Here is a 24,331-nt window from a genome sequence, read left to right on the forward strand (position 1 = left end):
CATGGCGCCATTCTTGGCTGTGTAATCACACAGTTCCATGGTTAGTGCAGGCAATAGAGGGTATAGCCTACTATTGTACACTCTTCTCCCTATTACAATTCTATATACACTAATATTCCAACATTACCATGAGTTTTCTTCCTTTTGTGCATAAAGGCTCTCCAAACCTCTTTTTATGATTCAGAAACACATTCCTGAACCTAAATAATCTAAAAGAGCATTTTTAAATCGACCAATTGGTGCCGAAACGGAGATGAATATGCATATATTTAGACATCTTTCTTTCATTGATTCTAATATTCAGAACCTGTTCTCTCAATATACTGAAAACCATATTGAATGAAAACTCCACAAGAAAATGTGTTGGCCAGCAAGTGGGAGGGTTTTGAGCAGTTGAATGAAATGTATTCAGAGTGCGCAAGGTAGCCACACCTGCAGACCGCGTTACACGACTGAATAAGGTAAGCCTGAATACCAAATACTGAGAAGTTCGCAGGAAAGGCGTGCATAGGAAAGGCATAAATTCCTAAATTGAAATCAGGCCCATGGTGAATACTGTCAAAAAATCCATTAACATTAAGAACTATCTGGTTGAAAGCTCAGTTTACATTTTAGTTAGTTCATTTGTATCTGTTCATCTTATGAATAGTAGGACAGAGCAAGGACAGAGCAAATGCATTCACTCATTGCTATACTTGTCCCCTTTATTGTAATGTACTTTTCTTGAGCGATTACAGATTCCCATTATTGTTGAGGACAGCTCATACCTTGGGTTGATTGTTAAGGCTTAGCCCTGCTGCCTCATTTGGAAATGATCATGCATAATAATTATTTCAAACATCTGCTGAACAATTTGATGGGGTCAGATGAACTCTATTGAGTCACTAATAACATACTGTATATTCACAATGCACCTGACCTGAGGGCATGATGCCGCCCACGCCTCAGGCTGTATAGTGCTAGCATCCAGTTCAATGTGAAGTTACACCTTTAATGTACTGTGCACCCACAGGTCTAGATTGACCTTCACAGTAGTTTAAGAAAAATGGACAGACCAAAAGCTCCTTCCTTGGTTTTCTTTCACTTCTTTAATCCTATGTCTAATCATCCAGCAAAGTTTCATGTACAGCTAAAACGTGTCAGTACCGCAAGCTTCATATTTAGTCCGTTACAAAATACAGAACATTAGCTATAACATTAAAACATACAAAAAAATGCTTTGACTAAGTTATTAGAATGCAGCCATACATTGAAAATTGACTAAAAAAAACTGTAGTAAAATATAAAAATCTAGAAGTATAAATAGAAATTTGGTCCATTGTCTTGGTTGCTATAATATTATTTACATATTAGATTTATTATTTATGCCAATGTGCATTTTTGATTTCAAAAGCTCACCATTGCTACAAACAAAATAGTATTTACATTGTCTAGACGGAAGAATGAGTTGCTCAATGCATTGACTCTACAAAAAATAGGCTAACAAAATGTTGTTTAACATAAAAGTTGCGTTTTCCCTTCTTTTTTTATAGCTTACTGCCAATAAATACGAATGTTTAGGGAAAACAGTTAGTTAAGCAAACATCTCAAGATGACGGTATCGACAAAACATCGTAAAGTTAATCTATAATTGTATGAACGCCGTTAGAAGTACAAGATGAATGTACAAAGGCACACATTACAGGGTCGTGCGGTATCATGTCCAGCGGTCAGGAAACTGCCATTCAACGACAGAACAGAAGAGGAGAAAAAAAGGAGGGGAAAAAGGCAAAGCTGCTGTCTTTAAAAATGGAACACAGTGAGACAGGCAAGAGTCCATACTGGCAAGTTAGGGGCCCCGTTGCCATGGTTACACCAGGGACTCAAGGCTCTCGGCTGTGCTGACAGGGCCCCCTGGGACCGTTCCGTTGTTGTCAGAGGACTGGAGCGTCCTCTCGTCCTCCTGTGTGCCAACCAGGCTCAGCATGGCTTTGTACAGGAACTGGTACTGCTCCTGAATGAGAAAGAAATAGAGAAACTGTGCTGTTGAAGGGAGAATGTTTTAACACAAAATGGCTAATGTGCATCACTCAGGTACAGTCAGGTGGTGATTCAGATTGACTAACAACATCATTGAAGGTCCCGGGTCTCATGAGGTTGATCATCTTGGCCACCTGGTACACGTCCACAGAGCTCTCCAACTCTAGTTGGCACACCAGAGTAGACAGGGCACAGAAGGTTCCCGCAGTCACACCGCCAACCCTGCAAAATCAGACCGGTGCCATGAAGTACCGAAAAACTGAAAATAATAGCCAGGGGATAAGACAGCTTTAGATACTTTGGAGCAATTCCAAGACATATTTGGAAAATGTTACAAACTGGAGCATAGAGCACTAAACCTGTCAGTATTTACTGCACCTTTACAGTATTATCTGTGGTTAAAACCAAGGTTTGAGTGCCATACAAGAGTATTGAGACAGGATTGTCTCAATAGGCCTGGATCAGTGCAATGTTTCAGTTCCAAGAAATATTAAGTGTATTGGAAATATGGACATATCTACTTATCCTCTTAGGTCAGAGTGGATCGTCTTTAATCTATTACCAGTGGCCAAAATAAAAAAAATAGAAGGCAAAAGAGGGATTCAGGGGTATTGAGCTTGCCTGGTTCCAGGTGGGTGAGATTTGGACTTTTGGGACTATTCCATTGGTTCCAGGTCTTGAAAAATGTTTAGAGAGGATATCATTACCTTATTTCAGATAAATAATCAATAGGTCTTACTCGTCATGGACAACCATGGGGCCCTCCTTGGAGGAGCTCTCCTCCCTCACCAGGCTGAGCAGCTCGAAGGTGCTGCTGATCGGGCTGTCTGGGTTGGGCCAGCGAGGCGCCCGGTAGTGCCTCACCTCCAGAACATAGTCATCCTGGCCCAGAGGGGGACAATAACACAATAAGACAGAGTGAGAGATCGAAAGACTGCGAGAAAGAGAGAGAGTGTGTGTGTGTGCATGTGTGTACGTGTGTTGAAAGTGGTCCAGTGATTGGAGGTACAGATGGTTGAGTGAAAACTGTGTGAAAAATAACAGCTGTGCTCCATTGATGTGTGGGGATTGTGTATTGAATTCCATTTCCACCCTTCATTTGGTTTCACCATGGGCCAAGATCCAGGGAAATATGAGCAGAACAACTCCTAAATGGAATACTCATGTTGCTATATATTCCCTCTGTGTAACAATAAACAGTGGTTAAATGTTTTGGGGTATAGACACAGTGATAACATTTGCTGAGCACTAGCTACTGGTCCATAACGACTGTTCCATAGCGACTGGTCTTTTCTATGAGGCTGTTCTTTTTGGGCTGATCCCACAGTGTGCGGCTGATCCTCGTCTTCAATGTAGTTAGTCTATTCTAAGTAGCTGATCATGCTATTGTGACTGATCTCTTATCTTATCAAGCTGATCTCCCTGGTCTTACTGATCTCCCTCAGCTCACCTGTGTAGCCTCCAGGACATAGTCCTGCACCACCAGCATCTCCTCGTTGGCCAGACACACATGGTTCTCGCTCCGCAGGGTCACTGTGAACGCCTCACAGCTGATTGTCTGCTCTTTGCGGGGCCAGTACACGTACGGCTCCTCCCCTCTGCCTGAAAACACAGAAATATGTGATAAGGACTTCCTATTTGAGGCACAAAATGGCTGCCAGTTTTGTGTCCAGGAGGACAGATAGATACCCACCAGGCTTGGTGTTCCCAGTGTTGCTGGTGTTCCGGCAGTGTGACGATGACCTGAGAGTTGTGATCCCAGATCATCCTCCAGAAGTCTGTCACCGTGCCGGCCAGTGGGTTCTGGGTCACGATGAACTCAGTGCTCTGCCGGTACCCCTGAGGAACACAACCGGTGGTAGAAAATTTAGACAGGTGGTATAAACATTCAGACAATTTAGACCAGTAACCAAAAGTGGAATTTACTGAAAATGATGGCTGGAATGGAGTGAATGGTATCAAACACATAAAAACCATACATTTGATACCATTCCATTCACTCCATTCCAGCCATTATTATGAGTAGTCCTCCCGTTAGCAGCCTCCACTGCTGCATCTGACTCTTTAATGTAGAATGGTTGGGTTCTTACTGTAATGTATGAGGCGTTGATGTAATCTGATGTAGTTTCTCCCACCACCGTGGACAGACACACCCTTGACCTTTCAACTGGAGACAAAGCCACACGATGTTAAACTTCCTCATTAGGTATAGAGAAGGTCATTTGGTATAATATTAATATTACAATGATTAGCTTTATTAAAGCAGTATTACTTAACCATAACCACTGCTTATCTACCTAAAGTGATTTTGTCACACACATTTGCTTACACCAAACAAGAGTAAAACAGTTCCCAAGGTTTATGCTTTCAAATAACTTAAAAAATAAATAAAAATTATAACAGTTTTTGTTGAGGGGTTCAAGTGTGGGGGAATTTTGTTAAATGTTCAATTGAAAGTGATAATGTTGAGGCCAGGTGCGGTCTCATTGTCTACACACTGTTAAAGGGATTTGACATGTTAATGTCTCTGCGTCCAGTATGAAGGAAGTTTGAGGTAGTTTCCGCTAACGCTAGTTAGCATTGGCTCGTGAAACTACATCTAACTTCCTTCATACTGGATGCAGAAACATAAAAATGGTGTCCACACGTTCGTCTGCCTCTGGAGAAGTATGAACAAACCTGTCTGGAACTCACCGGGTATTAAAGAGGAGTTTCTGTTCTTCTCTCTGTTGCACTCTTTCAGGGCTGCCGAGTAGTCACACTGTTTGGCATTGGACTGGGATACCAGCTGTAATCACATTGACTACGGTTACATGCACACAATATGATTATTGTGAATAGTCAGATTAATATAATTTAATCGTTTACATGTTTTCAAGAAGAACGAATTCCCAAATAATCCTGCTTATATAAACACATCTGAAATCAGACTACCCGATGGGACTGTGATAAATGCAGAAAATCGCCAATCTAAATATATGTTCTACCACAGCAACCATGTTATTTTTGGGAAGCCTATTCGATTCTGAGTTCGGATAGCTAAAGTTTGTATGTGAAAATCATTTCTAAAGATACACACTTTCATTTTTTTTCCGAACTCACTTCACTCGTGCAAAAGATGGAAGCTTCACTCGCGCTGCTCGTGCTAGCACACGTGCAGATCAAACACCCCGCTGGAAGTCCGATTAAGCTGCTTACGTGTCCTAATCATTTGAGAGATTGCTCAGAAAACCAGGTGTTTTAATAGGCGTATATGTACTTCGATTATGACCGATTAGGATGAGCAGAGTAAGGCGTTTAATGCCATATTCGGCTTACTGACATAATCTGTTAATATTGAATTACTCAGTACTCAGTGGCACTAAATTAACTGTCAGTGTTTAAACATGATGTGCCAGCGGTTGCAACTGCTCTTTTCAAAGCACAAAAAAGTACAATTGTCTTTAAACCCCATAGACAAATTCTCCTTTAAATGCATGTTTTACTTTCTGCCCTTCATGTCCTTCTGCCCTTCATGTCCTTACTGGAGTTCTTATGGAAAGTTGACCAGTTGTACATTTTGCTGTAATGCAAGTACTTCCTCTATGACTTATTGTAAGCATGTGTCTTTACCTTAAACTGTTTCTCCAGCTGCGTCCTGCCGGAGGGCCCTGGGGTCAGGAGGTCATTGACGTAGCTGTGGATGAGGCTGGAGGAAACCTCCGTCTCCTTGCCCAAGATGGCCTCCACCAGGGCGTCGTGGATGAACACGTACTGCTCCTGAATGCACAGGGAAAGTAGGGTTGAAAGCCTTAGTTGGGTGTTGACATTCGTACAGTTTTGGAAAGGTAACAGGACAACTGATCATAGCAGATTCACTGTTTTCTTGTTGGTATCAGACCTGGGATCAAAAGTATTCTTTCAAATACTTTAGAAGCCTTTATTTGAGCTTTTCTGGCGCAATGGCACCAATGGAAAAGTCCCAAAAGTGCAACCCCCCCCCTCTGGCTGAGCTCTCACCTCTGTCTGTACCAGGTGGTTCCTCTGTGTGCGGATGTGTTTGAGGAAACCCATGATGTTGACCGTGCCCTCTTCTTTGATCTGCTTCAGCATGCTATCCAACACTATGTAGGTGCCAGTCCTGCCTACGCCGCACTGGAAACACACCGAGGTACACAATTTGGTTTACATTTAAGAGACACATTTAAATAGAGAATTGTGAAGAACATGGATAGAGGAATGTTCTTATATAGATTGTGAATCCTGGTATTTTGAGTTCAATCTAGTTCTCTATGAAATAATGTTCCATGTTGACCTTCTCAGCTGGACTAGATGAAAGCAGCCACAGAATGCATGTTAAGACATTGCATTTAATGGAGGACCAAGTCCATTCTATTCTATTTCTATGCCAGTCCGAATGTAAATTTACTTCCTAAATTGAATCATTCACATATAGAAGATGAGACATTTTTAATTAATTGAATTTCGGTGGGGAAAAATGATATTGATCTCAAAGCTATTCTATACATTCTGCAAATCTATGGCTTCCCACCTGCAGTGCACTACGACAGGGCCCATGTCATCTGTCCTGGCTTTGGAGGACTTCTGGACGAAGGTGAGCACGGGGAGTGTGTACTCAGGCACGCCCATGTCTGGCCACTGGGTGTAGTGGTACTGTGTCACGGTCCGCTCGTTAATCCGCCCCTTCAGTGAACCCTGGGGTTGGCGGGAGGAAAAAGGAAGTGGTGAACAGGATGGGACTTGGATGGGATGGGACACTTGGCATTCGTGAGCTCCATACGAAATGTTCAGAAACTAAAGTTGTAACGATGTAGTGCTTCAACTGACTTGTAGGGTAGGGGCAACAAAAGTAGATAATATATGTGAGGAAGTAGATGTGAAACTATTAATGGTGAATGAGAGGTAAATGTGATGTAAATAGTGTGACCTCTAACCTTTTGGACCTTGGTGTTCCTGAGGGTGAAAGTTCTCTCGGTGTAGTGGGCCAGAACCTTGCTGCTCTTCACCGTCACCAGGAAACCACCGTACTCATCCTGACTCTCCAGTGGCCAGTACTGGTCACACTTCCTCTGAGAGACACAGCGAAACACTTTCGTGTACTTTCATGAATAAGCATGAATAAACTATTTATAAACTATTACTAAATATGTATAAGCGTATAGGTGGCCCCGGTCTCTCACCCGTCCCTTCTCCATCAGGTTGGTAATCATGATGATGACGCCCACGTTCTGCTCCCACACCATCCTCCAGAAGTCCTCGGTGCTGGACTTGAGAGGGCCCTGGGCCGCGATGTAGGCCCTTGACTTGTTGAAACCCTGTGGAGGGAAGGGCGGCAGGGGAAGGTAAAGAGAAAGAGAGTGAACAACAGATTAGCTACTGACACGTCAACAAGACATTTGCCCTCATAACACTGCTAACATCTGACGTTATTGTGCAGATAGAAATGCAACAAAAAACGTATTACGTCAACGTAGTTTGCGTTAATGTAATCTCCACTCTTCCCATCTTTGTCAGCCTGGGTTGAGAGTCTTACTCGGCTGTGGTCATCTAGGAGTAGAGGAGGAAAGAGATAAGCTGGATGCGTTCATCAATGTATGTGTGTGTACATGCTTTTGAAGCTGCATGTTTGACTTACAGGCCAGGATATTGATGTATCGGTTCTTGTTCTTGTTGTCTGGATGGTTGGAGCCGTCTGCGGTGATACCCAGGTCCACTGTGCACACCTGCACCTCCTAAAAAAACCACATGACCTTCAGCACTCCGCCCCTAACATCCCACCATCCTCCATTACTACGCAGCCAAACAAAAATGTGTCATCATGCCTGACAAAAACGTCAACATGGGCAGCTGGAAATGTGACAAACATCTACACATGATTACTACAGAAATAATCTAATCAAAAGAGAAAAGGAGACACAGCTTACCTCGTAACACTCTTTCAATATCTAATGGAGGGGGGTGAGAATGCAAAAAGCACAGCAATGTAATGTCATGACACAAGGTGAGCAAAAAAGTCCAAATAAATAACAAGAAAACGGTTTGTGGGCAAATCTCAACTTAAAGACACTGTTCATGCGATACACAGGGCTTAAAAAGTGGCTTTCAGATTCACTCGATGTACCATGTGAATGTCCTTATGTTAGCTTTGACTTACAAACCTATTTTTGTGTTATTGACAACATTTACCCATGTATGCATTTACACAGCACTGATAAAATGCCAAGCTGGATTCAACATGGTGAGCAATGGTAAATATTCAGTTGAACCTATCTTAACTTGAGCCAGAGAAACATCAACATCCATGAATGCAGTGTAGATTATGATACACTTGTAAGTCACAGTGGTAAGGACAACAGACATGGCTCCTCAGAGGAATCGGGGCCTGTAGCATGTAGCATGAGAGAGTGTGAGTTTGAATGGCCATCACAGTGCATAGCCTACCGCCTAATAATTTGTCTGCATGCTAACCTTAAAATAAGGACAGCCGCCATGTAACATCGCAAACGACACGTAACAATTTCGATGGATACACACAGAACAGCATTAATTCAAAAACAGGTAGACAGCTGAATTGAAACACGTAACCAATGAATACTAGTGTTTTTGTCATAAACCATATCCTGTCTTCTGAGGGAGCAAAGGTTACAGAACTTGACAGCACACCTCAAACTCCCGGGAGAATGCGTTGGTGTGGTGGAGCTCTGTCACGTGCTTGACAAACTGCTTCACCGCAAGGGCTTCATGTTCATCTGAAAGGCAGAGAGCAAAGGTATTCAGATGATTAACAAAAGTCCTTCATCAGAATGAACGTTTGAAACGCCACACTCTGTCAGAAGCAGATGTTGAGTGAGGTAGTGTTAATGACAGAGGTAAGCTTGATGAAAATGTAGAGCATGGACAGATGGAGAGGGTAACTGTCTACATGGCTCTGTGCTTGTTAACACTGTGTGTGTGTGTGTGTGTGTGTGTGTGTGTGTGTGTGTGTGTGTGTGTGTGTGTGTGTGTGTGTGTGTGTGTGTGTGTGTGTGTGTGTGTGTGTGTGTGTGTGTGTGTGTGTGTGTGTGTGTGTGTGTGTGTGTGTGTGTGTGTGTGTGTGTGTGTTTTATATTGCGTGAGAGTGTGCTTGTCCCAGGATGGTTACCTGTAGCTGTAAGCAATGGTGTGGGTGGAACAGATATGACTCTGGGCGATGTGTTGTCCTCTATGTAGAAATGGGCAGTCTGGAAACACTTTCTGTGGAAACATATGTATGATGATATAAGTTAATAAACAATACACTTGTAGATGAGATGTTAGATGAGATGGAAAAAAAGCTTTATATTTGTGTCATGTTTGTCATTTATTATCATGTCTTGTCCCTGTGCTCCCCATTCTGTTCGTTTCCCTCTGCTGGTCTTATTGGGTTCTTTCCCTCTTTCTATCCCTCTCTCTCCCCCTCCCCCTCTCACTCTCTCGCTCTCTCTTCTCTCTATCGTTCCGTTCCTGCTCCCAGCTGTTCCTATTCCCCTAATCATCATTTAGTCTTCCCACACCTGTTCCCGATCCTTTCCCCTGATTAGAGTCCCTATTTATTCCTTTGTGTTCCGTTCCTGTCCCGTCGGTTCCTTGTTTAGTATTCACCATGCTGTGATTGCGTTTCGTCCTGTCCTGTCGTGTTTTTGCTGTGATTGTGTATCGCCCTGTCCTGTCGTGTTTTTGCCTTCATCAGATGCTGCGTGTGAGCAGGTGTCTCTGTCTACTACGGCCTGCGCCTACCCGAAGCAACCTGCAGTCTGTGGCCGCTTCTCCAGTTATTCCCCTCTACAGACTAGAGGATTTCTGTTATTCCCTGTTTGGACTTAAATAAACTCTGTTTCTGTTAAGTCGCTTTTGGGTCCTCTTTCACCTGCATGACAGAAGGAACCGACCAAGGAATGGACCCAGCGACTTCAGACGCTCGTTACACTGCCGTCAAGATCCAAGGAGCTATGCTCGGCAGACACGAGCAGGAATTGTCTGCTGCTCGCCATGCCGTGGAGAACCTGGCCGCTCAGGTTTCCGACCTCTCTGGACAGTTCCAGAGTCTACGTCTCGTGCCACCTGTTACTTCCTGGCCTGCCGAGCCTCCAGAACCTAGGGTTAATAACCCACCTTGCTACTCCGGGCAGCCCACTGAGTGCCGCTCCTTTCTCACGCAGTGTGAGATTGTGTTCTCTCTCCAACCCAACACATACTCTAGAGAGAGAGCTCGGGTTGCTTACGTCATTTCACTCCTTACTGGCCGGGCTCGAGAATGGGGCACAGCTATCTGGGAGGCAAGGGCTGATTGCTCTAACAAGTTCCAGAACTTTAAAGAGGAGATGATTCGGGTTTTTGACCGTTCAGTTTTTGGTAGGGAGGCTTCTAGGGCCCTGGCTTCATTATGCCAAGGTGAACGGTCCATAACGGATTATTCTATTGAGTTTCGCACTCTTGCTGCCTCTAGTGAGTGGAACGAGCCGGCGCTGCTCGCTCGTTTTCTGGAGGGACTCCACGCAGTGGTTAAGGATGAGATTCTCTCCCGGGAGGTTCCTTCAGATGTGGACTCTTTGATTGCTCTCGCCATCCGCATAGAACGACGGGTAGATCTTCGTCACCGGGCTCGTGGAAGAGAGCTCGCATCAACGGTGTTTCCCTGCTCCGCATCACAACCATCTCCCTCCTCTGGCTTTGAGACTGAGCCCATGCAGCTGGGAGGGATTCGCATCTCGACTAAGGAGAGGGAACGGAGGATCACCAACCGCCTGTGCCTCTATTGCGGAGTTGCTGGACATTTTGTTAATTCATGTCCAGTAAGAGGCCAGAGCCCATCAGTAAGCGGAGGGCTACTGGTGAGCGCTACTACTCAGGTCTCTTCATCTAGATCTTGTACTACTATGTCGGTCCATCTACGCTGACCGGTTCGGGTGCTACATGCAGTGCCTTGATTGACTCTGGGGCTGAGGGTTGTTTCATGGACGAAGCATGGGTTCGGAAACATAACATTCCTTTCAGACCGTTAGACAAGCCTACGCCCATGTTTGCCTTAGATGGTAGTCATCTTCCCAGTATCAAATTTGAGACACTACCTTTAACTCTCACAGTATCTGGTAACCACAGTGAGACTATTTCTTTTTTTGATTTTCCGTTCACCGTTTACACCTGTTGTTTTGGGTCATCCCTGGCTAGTATGTCATAATCCTTCTATTAATTGGTCTAGTAATTCTATCCTATCCTGGAACGTTTCTTGTCATGTGAAGTGTTTAATGTCTGCCATCCCTCCCGTTTCTTCTGTCCCTACTTCTCAGGAGGAACCTGGCGATTTGACAGGAGTGCCGGAGGAATATCATGATCTGCGCACGGTCTTCAGTCGGTCCCGAGCCAACTCCCTTCCTCCTCACCGGTCGTATGATTGTAGTATTGATCTCCTTCCGGGGACCACTCCTCCTCGAGGTAGACTATACTCTCTGTCGGCTCCCGAACGTAAGGCTCTCGAGGATTATTTGTCTGTGTCTCTTGACGCCGGTACCATAGTGCCTTCTTCTTCTCCGGCCGGGGCGGGGTTCTTTTTTGTTAAGAAGAAGGACGGTACTCTGCGCCCCTGCGTGGATTATCGAGGGCTGAATGACATAACGGTTAAGAATCGTTATCCGCTTCCCCTTATGTCATCAGCCTTCGAGATTCTGCAGGGAGCCAGGTGCTTTACTAAGTTGGACCTTCGTAACGCTTACCATCTCGTGCGCATCAGAGAGGGGGACGAGTGGAAAACGGCGTTTAACACTCCGTTAGGGCATTTTGAGTACCGGGTTCTGCCGTTCGGTCTCGCCAATGCGCCAGCTGTTTTTCAGGCATTAGTTAATGATGTTCTGAGAGACATGCTGAACATCTTTGTTTTTGTCTATCTTGACGATATCCTGATTTTTTCTCCGTCACTCGAGATTCATGTTCAGCACGTTCAACGTGTTCTACAGCGCCTTTTAGAGAATTGTCTCTACGTAAAGGCTGAGAAGTGCTCTTTCATGTCTCCTCCGTTACTTTTCTCGGTTCCGTTATTTCCGCTGAAGGCATTCAGATGGATTCCGCTAAGGTCCAAGCTGTCAGTGATTGGCCCGCTCCAAGGTCACGTGTCGAGTTGCAGCGCTTTTTAGGTTTCGCTAATTTCTATCGGCGTTTCATTCGTAATTTCGGTCAAGTTGCTGCTCCTCTCTCAGCTCTTACTTCTGTCAAGACGTGTTTTAAGTGGTCCGATTCCGCCCAGGAGCTTTTGATCTTCTAAAAGAACGTTTTTACGTCCGCTCCTATCCTCGTTACTCCTGACGTCACTAGACAATTCATTGTCGAGGTTGACGCTTCAGAGGTAGGCGTGGGAGCCATTCTATCCCAGCGCTTCCAGTCTGACGATAAGGTTCATCCTTGCGCTTATTTTTCTCATCGCCTGTCGCCATCTGAGCGCAACTATGATGTGGGTAACCGTGAACTGCTCGCCATCCGCTTAGCCCTAGGCGAATGGCGACAGTGGTTGGAGGGGGCGACCGTTCCTTTTGTCGTTTGGACAGACCATAAGAACCTTGAGTACATCCGTTCTGCCAAACGACTTAATGCCCGTCAAGCTCGTTGGGCGTTGTTTTTCGCTCGTTTCGAGTTTGTGATTTCTTACCGTCCGGGTAGCAAGAACACCAAGCCTGATGCCTTATCCCGTCTGTTTAGTTCTTCTGTGGCTTCTACTGATCCCGAGGGGATTCTTCCTTATGGGCGTGTTGTCGGGTTAACAGTCTGGGAATTGAAAGACAGGTTACAAGCACTCACGCACACTGCGTCGCCGCGCGCTTGTCCTAGTAACCTCCTTTTCGTTCCTGTTTCCACTGTCTGGCTGTTCTTCAGTGGGCTCACTCTGCCAAGTTAGCTGGTCATCCCGGTGTTCGAGGCACTCTTGCGTCTATTCGCCAGCGCTTTTGGTGGCCGACTCAGGAGCGTGACACGCGCCGTTTCGTGGCTGCTTGTTCGGACTGCGCGCAGACTAAGTCGGGTAACTCTCCTCCTGCCGGTCGTCTCAGACCGCTCCCATTCCTTCTCGACCATGGTCTCACATCGCCTTAGGCTTCACTACCGGTCTGCCTTTGTCTGCGGGGAAGACTGTGAGAGCCGCCAATAAACGCAGGATTAAGAGTCCAAGGTATTGTTGCGGCCAGAGAGTGTGGCTTTCCACTCGCAACCTTCCTCTTACGACAGCTTCTCGTAAGTTGACTCCGCGGTTCATTGGTCCGTTCCGTGTCTCCCAGGTCGTCAATCCTGTCGCTGTGCGACTGCTTCTTCCGCGACATCTTCGTCGCGTCCATCCTGTCTTCCATGTCTCCTGTGTTAAGCCCTTTCTTCGCACCCCCGTTCGTCTTCCCTCCTCCCCCTCCCGTCCTTGTCGAGAGCGCACCTATTTACAAGGTACATAAGATCATGGACATGCGTTCTCGGGACGGGGTCACCAATACTTAGTGGATTGGGAGGGTTACGGTCCTGAGGAGAGGAGTTGGGTTCCGTCTCGGGACGTGCTGGACCGTTCACTCATCGATGATTTCCTCCGTTGCCGCCAGGATTCCTCCTCGAGTGCGCCAGGAGGCGCCCGGTGAGTGGGGGGGTACTGTCATGTTTGTCATTTATTATCATGTCTTGTCCCTGTGCTCCCCATTCTGTTCGTTTCCCTCTGCTGGTCTTATTGGGTTCTTTCCCTCTTTCTATCCCTCTCTCTCCCCTCCCCTCTCACTCTCTCGCTCTCTCTTCTCTCTATCGTTCTGTTCCTGCTCCCAGCTGTTCCTATTCCCCTAATCATCATTTAGTCTTCCCACACCTGTTCCCGATCCTTTCCCCTGATTAGAGTCCCTATTTATTCCTTTGTGTTCCGTTCCTGTCCCGTCGGTTCCTTGTTTAGTATTCACCATGCTGTGATTGCGTTTCGCCCTGTCCTGTCGTGTTTTTGCTGTGATTGTGTATCGCCCTGTCCTGTCGTGTTTTTGCCTTCATCAGATGCTGCGTGTGAGCAGGTGTCTCTGTCTACTACGGCCTGCGCCTACCCGAAGCGACCTGCAGTCTGTGGCCGCTTCTCCAGTTATTCCCCTCTACAGACTAGAGGATTTCTGTTATTCCCTGTTTGGACTTAAATAAACTCTGTTTCTGTTAAGTCGCTTTTGGGTCCTCTTTCACCTGCATGACAATTTGTCTCCGTGACCTATTGCCATTGATTTTTTAACTTTTTGTCCAAAAAATATATAGCTTTTATCCATCTCATCTAACCCAAAAGAGGTATTTGTATGCTGTGTTCTCATTTGGAGAAAATGTGCAACAAAAATTGTGACAAAGACAATCATAATGTTGGTGTTATGATTGAGTAAAATGTAATACAAAGACAATAACTGTAGATATATTTTTGAGACGCTCAGAGACAAGAAAGGCCTAAAAAACACTTTTGTTGTTGTGTTTTTTAAGATACAAAGACAACCACAGATGTTGGCGAACACATGGTAATCTGTGCATAACACAGGGGGGAAAAAATCCTTCTAATCTCGGACACGTTTTTAACAGGATCACGCATGCATTTCTCTTTGATGAGCCTGTGTTCAGCTACCCAAAAATGGACATCGCCACACAGATTACTCTGGACGACAAAACCATCAAGGAGATGTCCCCAGTAGACAACATGTTTGTGTTTCTAAAAGACGTACCCACTTTGCTAAACCCAAGTGCACAGCTATGGGGTGGCCAAATGAACACCGTGTCACCAAGGGAAGTACAAGGATGCGACATGGAAGGGATTACAGCAATTTAGCCTCACGCCACTCGTTTTACAAGACGCTGACACGACGCCTTCATGTCGGACATAATGAGACGCAGGCCCTTTCCCCCTCCTACTCCAACCGAGGCCCTGTTCCCCAACCACTGGACGACCCCGAGCTCAACACTCTACACCCTGAGTGGGGTACATCTATCAGATTTAATCCCTTAGCAACGCCAAGATTACTGTGGTTTAACATGAAAATACAAAAACAGGGTAGAAAGCATGAACAATATGTCACGTCTCCAGCCCAGTGGATGAGAAATGTACAGTCTTAAAGTGTTTACATTTTTGAAAGTGTGTCCTTGATTGGATTGCAGAAGTTGGTTATTTTTACTGTCCGACCGGTCAGTATGTCGCCACAGGGAAAAGTAGTATTTTTCTATGATCTCAGTGGGCAAAATATCTTTATTCCCGAAGACGCGCAACTCTGAATGCTGTCAGTTATGTGTAAGTGAACCTACCCAAACACAGCAAAGCTCATGTGAAAAGCCAGACATCAAACCGTAGTGAAGATATTGGATGTGTCATGTGGAAGTGTGTGAGAGTGAGAAGGAGATTGGGCCCGTGTCACAGAAGATTAGGCCTCCCAGTGAGACAGACAAATATGAGGTTCTTAAGGTCAACCCCTCCCCCCTTCGCATACGCCACCTCCCGCTTCACTCCACCCGTGCCCCCTGATGTCTGGGGACCAACCAGACCCAATCCTCAGCGACAGATGAATAACAATATGACAGGTATCAACCCTGGGGCAGTTCCACACAGCTGTTCCATTGGGAGGCATGAGGTTTACTGGTGCCAGTGTGTGTGGAGCCTATCAATGCAGAAAGGAAGCTGTTGTTCATGTTCTGTATTTTAGCTGTCTGATTATACAGATGATGCTTAGGGTCAGAGGGGTCAGTGCGGAAACGATACTCATCATCATAATTGGATTTAATAATAATAATCATAATGGATCTAATAATAATGGATTATGGATCTAATAATAATCATTATGGATCTAATAATAATTTATTATGGATCTAATAATAATGGATTATGGGTCTAATAGGAATGGATTATGAATCTAATAATAATAGATTATGGATCTAATAATAATGGATTATGAATCTAATAAGAATGGATTATGAATCTAATAATAATGGATTATGGATCTAATAAGAATGGATTATGGATCTAATAATAATCATTATAGATCTAATAATAATGGATTATGAATCTAATAATAATGGATTATGGATCTAATAAGAATGGATTATGGATCTAATAATAATCATTATGGATCTAATATAATCATTATGGATCCAATAATTACCATCCTCCTTCTTCTCCTCCTCCACCTGCTCCTCCTGGTCTTACCTCCAGTAGATGAGGATGCCCACCAGGATGATGAGTCCCACGAAGGTGAGGGTGGAGACCACCGCCAGAGGGACCACGGCCCTCCTCTCCTTATCCCTGGCCAGACCCACCCTGGACTCATGGCTGCTGTTACTGGCCTCTGTAAGTGGGGTGAAAATAGATAAGGAGGGGACAATGGATGAGGAGTGAGCTAATGTTGACTATTGAGACACACAACACAACTCCCACAACAAATCATTCACTCAATCAGCTTCTACAGTGGCAAGAAACCCTTTGGAATTACCTGGATTTCTGTGTAAATTGGTAATACAATGTGATCTGATCTTTATCTAAGTCACAACAATATAAGAAACACAGTGTGCTTTAACTAATAACACACAAACAATTACACGTTTTCATGTCTTTATTGAACACACTGTGTAAACATTCACAATGCAGGGTGGGAACAGTATGTGAACCCTTGGATTTAATAACTCGTTGACCCTCCATTGGTAGCAATAACATCAACCAAACATTTTCTGTGGTTGCGGATCCGACCTGCATAACGGTCAGGACGAATTTAGTCCCATTCCTCTTTACAAAACTGTTTCAGTAGAGCAATATTCTTGGGATACCTGGTTTGAACCACTTTCTTGAGGTCATGCCACAGCATCTCAATCAAGTTGAGGTCAGGACTCTGACCGGGCCACTCCAGAAGGTGTATTTACTTTGTTTTGGGTTGTTGTCCTGTTTCATCACCCAACTTCTGTTGAGCTTCAATTGAGGGACAGCTGGAGCGAGTGGTCGCATCTGCACGTCGCTTCAACGGGTAGTATAACTTTTTCATTATATTTCATTATATCACAACGGTTTGATTTGTCTTATCTTAGCAATTTCTTCTCAGCTAGCTACATAGCCGTCTTTGTATCAAAGATAATTGCGTAATTATCGTATTTCGCCGTCCTAACGTAGTCTTCACTAGCCAGCTAGCTAACGTCCACTGATTAGCTGCACTGAGAAACTTTTACACTCAACTGAACGACTTGATTAGTTTAGTGTTAGCTACCTACATAGCTGTCTTTGCTGTCTTCGTATCATCGTATCATCGTATCCAAGATAATTGTGTTGTTTAGGTTTAGAGTGTGTAGTCTTAGAGTGATTATCTTAATTTACCGAGGTTAGCTAGCCAGCTATTTGTCGTCCTTAACGTAGGTGACTCTGCTAGCTAGCCAACAGCTAGCCAACGCTAGCCAACGTCTTCTGTATAGAACTCAACTACCCGGTCGCATTCACAGGTTGTATCACATTTTCACTTCATTTCATTACAGTACAACGGTTTGATTTGTTTGATCGTAGCTAGCTACTTAGCTAGCTACATAGCCGTCTTTGTATCAAAGATAATTGTGTAGTCTAGAGCGATTTTCTAGGTTCGCTAGCCATCTATTGTCGTTCTTTTAACGCAACGTAACGTAAACAACACTGCTAGCTAGCCTGCTAGCCCCCGAATAGCAACACTGCAGAAACTATTACACTCAACGGAATGACTTGATTAGTGTAGTGTCAACAACGCACCCACTGCCAGCTGGCCTACTTCAGCAGTACTGTATCATTTTTTAATCATTTTAGGCAATAAGATTCTTGCTACGTAGCTTAACTTTCTGAACATTCGAGACGTGTAGTCCACTTGTCATTCCAATCTCCTTTGCATTAGCGTAGCCTCTTCTGTAGCCTGTCAACTATGTGTCTGTTTATCCCTGTTCTCTCCTCTCTGCACAGACCATACAAACGCTCTCACCGCGTGGCCGCGCCACCCTACTCTGGTGGTCCCAGCGCGCACGACCCACGTGGAGTTCCAGGTCTCCGGTAGCCTCTGGAACTGCCAATCTGCGGTCAACAAGGCAGAGTTCATCTCAGCCTATGCCTCCCCTCCAGTCCCTCGACTTCTTGGCACTGACGGAAACATGGATCACCACAGACAACACTGCTACTCCTACTGCTCTCTTCGTCCGCCCACGTGTTCTCGCACACCCCGAGAGCGTCTGGTCAGCGGGGTGGTGGCACCGGGATCCTCATCTCTCCCAAGTGGTCATTTCTCTTTCTCCCCTTACCCATCTGTCTATCGCCTCCTTTGAATTCCATGCTGTCACAGTTACTAGCCCTTTCAAGCTTAACATCCTTATCATTTATCGCCCTCCAGGTTCCCTCGGAGAGTTCATCAATGAGCTTGATGCCTTGATAAGCTCCTTTCCTGAGGACGGCTCACCTCTCACAGTTCTGGGCGACTTTAACCTCCCCACGTCTACCTTTGACTCTTTCCTCTCTGCCTCCTTCTTTCCACTCCTCTCCTCTTTTGACCTCACCCTCTCACCTTCCCCCTACTCACAAGGCAGGCAATACGCTCGACCTCATCTTTACTAGATGCTGTTCTTCCACTAACCTCACTGCAACTCCCCTCCAAGTCTCCGACCACTGCCTTGTATCCTTTTCCCTCTCGCTCTCATCCAACACCTCCCACACTGCCCCTACTCGGATGGTATCGCGCCGTCCCAACCTTCGCTCTCTCTCCCCCGCTACTCTCTCCTCTTCCATCCTATCATCTCTTCCCTCCGCTCAAACCTTCTCCCACCTATCTCCTGATTCTGCCTCCTCAACCCTCCTCTCCTCCCTCTCTGCATCCCTTGACTCTCTATGTCCCCTATCCTCCAGGCCGGCTCGGTCCTCCCTCCCGCTCCGTGGCTCGATGACTCATTGCGAGCTCACAGAACAGGGCTCCGGGCAGCCGAGCGGAAATGGAGGAAAACTCGCCTCCCTGCGGACCTGGCATCCTTTCACTCCCTCCTCTCTACATTTTCCTCCTCTGTCTCTGCTGCTAAAGCCACTTTCTACCACGCTAAATTCCAAGCATCTGCCTCTAACCCTAGGAAGCTCTTTGCCACCTTCTCCTCCCTCCTGAATCCTCCGCCCCCTCCCCCTCCTCCCTCTCTGCAGATGACTTTGTCAACCATTTTGAAAAGAAGGTCGACGACATCCGATCCTCGTTTGCTAAGTCAAACGACACCGCTGGTTCTGCTCACACTGCCCTACCCTGTGCTCTGACCTCTTTCTCCCTCTCTCTCCAGATGAAATCTCGCGTCTTGTGACGGCCGGCCGCCCAACAACCTGCCCGCTTGACCCTATCCCCTCCTCTCTTCTCCAGACCATTTCCGGAGACCTTCTCCTTACCTCACCTCGCTCATCAACTCATCCCTGACCGTTGGCTACGTCCCTTCCGTCTTCAAGAGAGCGAGAGTTGCACCCCTTCTGAAAAAACCTACACTCGATCCCTCCGATGTCAACAATTACAGACCAGTATCCCTTCTTTCTTTTCTCTCCAAAACTCTTGAACGTGCCGTCCTTGGCCAGCTCTCCCGCTATCTCTCTCTGAATGACCTTCTTGATCCAAATCAGTCAGGTTTCAAGACTAGTCATTCAACTGAGACTGCTCTCCTCTGTATCACGGAGGCGCCCCGCACTGCTAAAGCTAACTCTCTCTCCTCTGCTCTCATCCTTCTAGATCTATCGGCTGCCTTCGATACTGTGAACCATCAGATCCTCCTCTCCACCCTCTCCGAGTTGGGCATCTCCGGCGCGGCCCACGCTTGGATTGCGTCCTACCTGACAGGTCGCTCCTACCAGGTGGCGTGGCGAGAATCTGTCTCCTCACCACGCGCTCTCACCACTGGTGTCCCCCAGGGCTCTGTTCTTGGCCCTCTCCTATTCTCGCTATACACCAAGTCACTTGGCTCTGTCATAACCTCACATGGTCTCTCTTATCATTGCTATGCAGACGACACACAATTAATCTTCTCCTTTCCCCCTTCTGATGACCAGGTGGCGAATCGCATCTCTGCATGTCTGGCAGACATATCAGTGTGGATGACGGATCACCACCTCAAGCTGAACCTCGGCAAGACGGAGCTGCTCTTCCTCCCGGGGAAGGACTGCCCGTTCCATGATCTCGCCATCACGGTCGACAACTCCATTGTGTCCTCCTCCCAGAGCGCCAAGAACCTTGGCGTGATCCTGGACAACACCCTGTCGTTCTCAACTAACATCAAGGCGGTGGCCCGTTCCTGTAGGTTCATGCTCTACAACATCCGCAGAGTACGACCCTGCCTCACACAGGAAGCGGCGCAGGTCCTAATCCAGGCACTTGTCATCTCCCGTCTGGATTACTGCAACTCGCTGTTGGCTGGGCTCCCTGCCTGTGCCATTAAACCCTTCAACTCATCCAGAACGCCGCAGCCCGTCTGGTGTTCAACCTTCCCAAGTTCTCTCACGTCACCCCGCTCCTCCGTTCTCTCCACTGGCTTCCAGTTGAAGCTCGCATCCGCTACAAGACCATGGTGCTTGCCTACGGAGCTGTGAGGGGAACGGCACCTCAGTACCTCCAGGCTCTGATCAGGCCCTACACCCAAACAAGGGCACTGCGTTCATCCACCTCTGGCCTGCTCGCCTCCCTACCACTGAGGAAGTACAGCTCCCGCTCAGCCCAGTCAAAACTGTTCGCTGCCCTGGCCCCCCAATGGTGGAACAAACTCCCTCACGACGCCAGGACAGCGGAGTCAATCACCACCTTCCGGAGACACCTGAAACCCCACCTCTTTAAGGAATACCTAGGATAGGTTAAGTAATCCCTCTCACCCCACCCCCCCTAAGTTTTAGATGCACTATTGTTAAGTGACTGTCCCACTGGATGTCATAAGGTGAATGCACCAATTTGTAAGTCGCTCTGGATAAGAGCGTCTGCTAAATGACTTAAATGTAAATGTAAATGTAGATGGCCTTACATTCTCCAAGAAAAGGTATTAATAAACTTGGGAATAAATTTTTTCTTCGATGATAGCAAGCTGTACAGTCCCTGAGGCAGCAAAGCAGCTCTAAACCATGATGCTCCTTCCACCATACTTTACAGTTGTGATCAGGGTGTTGATGTTGGTGTGCTGTGCCTTTTTTTCTCCGTTGTGTGTTCCTTCCAAACAACTCAACTTTAGTTTAATCTGTCTACAGAATATTTTACTAGTAGAGCTGTGGAACAACCAGGTGATCTTTTGTGAACATCAGATGTGCAGCAATGGGTTTTTTTGGACAGCAGTGGCTTCTTCCGTGGTGTCCTATGAACACCATTCTTGTTTAGTGCTTTACGTATCGTAGACTCGTTAACAGAGATGTTAGCATGTTCCAGAGATTTCTGTCATCTTTAGCTGACACTCTAGGATTCTTCTTAACCTCACTGAGCATTCTGCGCTGTGCTCTTGCAGTCATCTTTGCAGGACGGCCACTCCTAGGCAGTGTAGCAACAGTGCAGAACTTTCTCCATGTATAGACACTTTGTTTTACTGTGGAATGATGAAGATCAAGGCTTTTAGAGATACTTTTGTAACCATTTCCAGCTTTATGCAAGTCAACAATTCTTAATCTTGGGTCTTCTGAGATCTCTTTTGTTTGAGCCATGGTTTACATCAAGCAATGCTTCTTGTGAATAGCAAACTCAAATTTTGTGAGTGTTTTTTTATAGGGCAGGGCAGCTCTAACCAACATCTCCAATCTCATCTCAATGACTGTACTCCAGCTTAGCTGACTCCTGACTCCATTTAGCTTTTGGAGAAGTCATTAGCCTAGGGGTTCACATACTTTTTTCCAACCTACAGTGTGAATGTTTAAATGATGTATTCAATATAGACAAGAAAAATACAATAATTTGTGTCATCAGTTTAAGCATAATATGTTTGTCTATTGTTGTGACTTAGATGAAGATCAGATAACATTTTATGACCAATTTATGCAGAAATCCAGGTTATTCCAAAGGGTTCACATACTTTTTCTTGCCATTGTACATACTGACTCACGAACACTTCAGTAGTAAATCAATACACCCACTCAGTACTCAAGAACAAACATCGCAAATGTTGAGCAAGTAATGCAATATAAACATGTGATTTCACATAGAGGTGAGACAAAACATGGCAAGTGAAACGTGTTAGCATCGAACTACTCTAGCATTTGAACTACATGTATTGTCGTTTTGTACCAAAAGAAAAAGCACTTTTAAACAATTGTCCAACTTGTCTTTGTGTTCTAATACATCGACTAATTCAGAGCTCCTGCTTGAACTACGTTGACTTGTTGACTTGTTGACTTGACCTTTGCTTCAACATCTTTATACCCATTCAGCCAACAAATCTAAACCCCCAGCGACCTCTCTAAACCTTATACAATGGCGGCAATAAGGATGAAAGTCAACACAAATGCTTTCACATAGTTAACATGCACTAAAGGTTAGTTCATGAGTATGGCTCGAAGCTTGTAGCACACAATGGCTTAAATCTATGGGAATCTCAACGCAGCAAAGGTATAAGAAGTGTGAATGAGTGGAGACCATAACAACCTATTGGGCAAAACTGTTTTCTGCCCGCTTCTTATGCAAAGACTTAAATGCAGGTGATAGTTTCTATCGATGAGCTGTTTTGTCTGGGGTCTGAATGATGACAAAGACATGGAATATTAAAGAGGTCATAAATCTGAAAAGATTCTAAACAGGGGCCCTGAGACCATCTCAAGTGTTTTGTGAATTACATTGACTGTTTAATGGGGAATTTGACCACTCGTGGTCTGCCAAGGCAAACAATCTATTTTGGTGCGAGTTGGGATTTGCAAGAGATCTGATGCCCTTGCAGGATGTCGCATGATGTCACAGCAAACACACAGTAGAGACACAGCAAACACACAGTAGAGACACAGCAAACACACAGTAGAGACACAGCAAACACACAGTAGAGACACAGCAAACACACAGTAGAGACACAGCAAACACACAGTAGACACAGCAAACACACAGTAGAGACACAGCAAACACACAGTAGAGACACAGCAAACACACAGTAGAGACACAGCAAACACACAGTAGAGACACAGCAAACACACAGTAGAGACACAGCAAACACACAGTAGAGACACAGCAAACACACAGTAGACACAGCAAACACACAGTAGAGACACAGCAAACACACAGTAGAGACACAGCAAACACACAGTAGAGACACAGCAAACACACAGTAGAGACACAGCAAACACACAGTAGAGACACAGCAAACACACAGTAGAGACACAGCAAACACACAGTAGAGACACAGCAAACACACAGTAGAGACACAGCAAGTAAATGTGAATGAATACAACAGAAAATACGTAACAAAGAACACTGACATGATGATGACTATGGAACTGATTGTGAACTTCAACATGATGCTGACACAGTAGAGCGGCCTGGATCTAAATTGTTAGGTCTACAATCAAAATGTATAAAAAAGTCATGTCTTTGTTCTACAAAGAAAGGCCACGATGGTGAACACACACACACAGGCACAAACACTCTCACACACACTTTCATCTTATGGGATTTTAGTTATCGTAGACAGGTGGTGTGTTAGGTGATGTGCCTCCTAAATTCCAGAGTATTTCCTGTTCCATTGGCATCATGGAAGCTGTAGTTTTCCCCAATCCAACAGGTGCAGCACTGTGCCTTGCCTTGATGTACGGGGAGATGTTGCCCCCTTGTGGATGTTTGTTTTACCTGCGATTGGCTCCTCCTCCTCAGAGTCTCTCTCTGTGCGCTCAGGGATACTGAAGTCTGAGGACATCTCGTTGTCGTATGGGCTCTCGCCCTGTCCCGAGCCACTCTGCTCCTCCCCACCTAGCGGCCAGGGCACCGCCGCAGTTATCGCAGATACTGTTGCCGTGCTCCCCGCCGTCTCCGTGGCGATAGCACTGCCACTCTCACTCTCAAAGTAAAATGCAGAGGAGCGTTCATCATTGTCGGAATCGGGAGAGGCGGCAACCTCAGAGGTGAATGAGGGGGGGGCGGTGGGGATGTAAGGGAGCATTTCCTCCCCTGAGGATAAGGCCGAGGCTGAACTATGAATCCTGTCCCACTCTTCATCCAGCTCCTCTTGAGCTTCTCCCGACAGGGTCGAGCCAGACGCATTACTGTCTACCGTCTGCAGGTCAGGGGTGAGGGTGGGGGTGACGGGGGAGGCCGTGCGGGAGGAAGAGGAGGGGGCGGAGGTTCGGAGGGCCGAGACCCAGCGGTCCTTGGAGCGGGGCGGTGTGGCTGTAACA

At 45.9% G+C, this 24,331-nt stretch overlaps 1 protein-coding gene across 1 annotated transcript in view; it reads right to left on the reverse strand.

Annotated features, from left to right (window-relative positions):
- Positions 1–1,072: 1,072 nt before the first annotated feature.
- Positions 1,073–24,331, reverse strand: part of LOC124017800 (receptor-type tyrosine-protein phosphatase zeta-like) — a 35,909-nt gene continuing 12,650 nt past the window's right edge. Inside the window, exons 6-24 of the mRNA XM_046333013.1 lie at positions 23,787–24,323; positions 16,196–16,334; positions 9,161–9,252; positions 8,683–8,768; positions 7,944–7,964; positions 7,655–7,751; positions 7,484–7,566; positions 7,200–7,334; positions 6,954–7,088; positions 6,526–6,714; positions 6,019–6,153; positions 5,632–5,778; positions 4,714–4,807; positions 4,110–4,186; positions 3,737–3,858; positions 3,470–3,617; positions 2,759–2,901; positions 2,106–2,241; positions 1,073–1,993 (exon numbers count right to left, since the gene is read on the reverse strand). Coding sequence (XP_046188969.1) covers positions 1,850–1,993; positions 2,106–2,241; positions 2,759–2,901; positions 3,470–3,617; positions 3,737–3,858; positions 4,110–4,186; positions 4,714–4,807; positions 5,632–5,778; positions 6,019–6,153; positions 6,526–6,714; positions 6,954–7,088; positions 7,200–7,334; positions 7,484–7,566; positions 7,655–7,751; positions 7,944–7,964; positions 8,683–8,768; positions 9,161–9,252; positions 16,196–16,334; positions 23,787–24,323 — 2,660 coding nt within the window. The 3' untranslated portion in view covers positions 1,073–1,849. The remainder of the gene's footprint in view (positions 1,994–2,105; positions 2,242–2,758; positions 2,902–3,469; positions 3,618–3,736; positions 3,859–4,109; positions 4,187–4,713; positions 4,808–5,631; positions 5,779–6,018; positions 6,154–6,525; positions 6,715–6,953; positions 7,089–7,199; positions 7,335–7,483; positions 7,567–7,654; positions 7,752–7,943; positions 7,965–8,682; positions 8,769–9,160; positions 9,253–16,195; positions 16,335–23,786; positions 24,324–24,331) is intronic.

The sequence above is a fragment of the Oncorhynchus gorbuscha genome, unplaced genomic scaffold (genome assembly GCF_021184085.1).
Source record: "Oncorhynchus gorbuscha isolate QuinsamMale2020 ecotype Even-year unplaced genomic scaffold, OgorEven_v1.0 Un_scaffold_3308, whole genome shotgun sequence".
In the NCBI taxonomy this organism is placed as follows: Eukaryota; Metazoa; Chordata; class Actinopteri; order Salmoniformes; family Salmonidae; genus Oncorhynchus; species Oncorhynchus gorbuscha.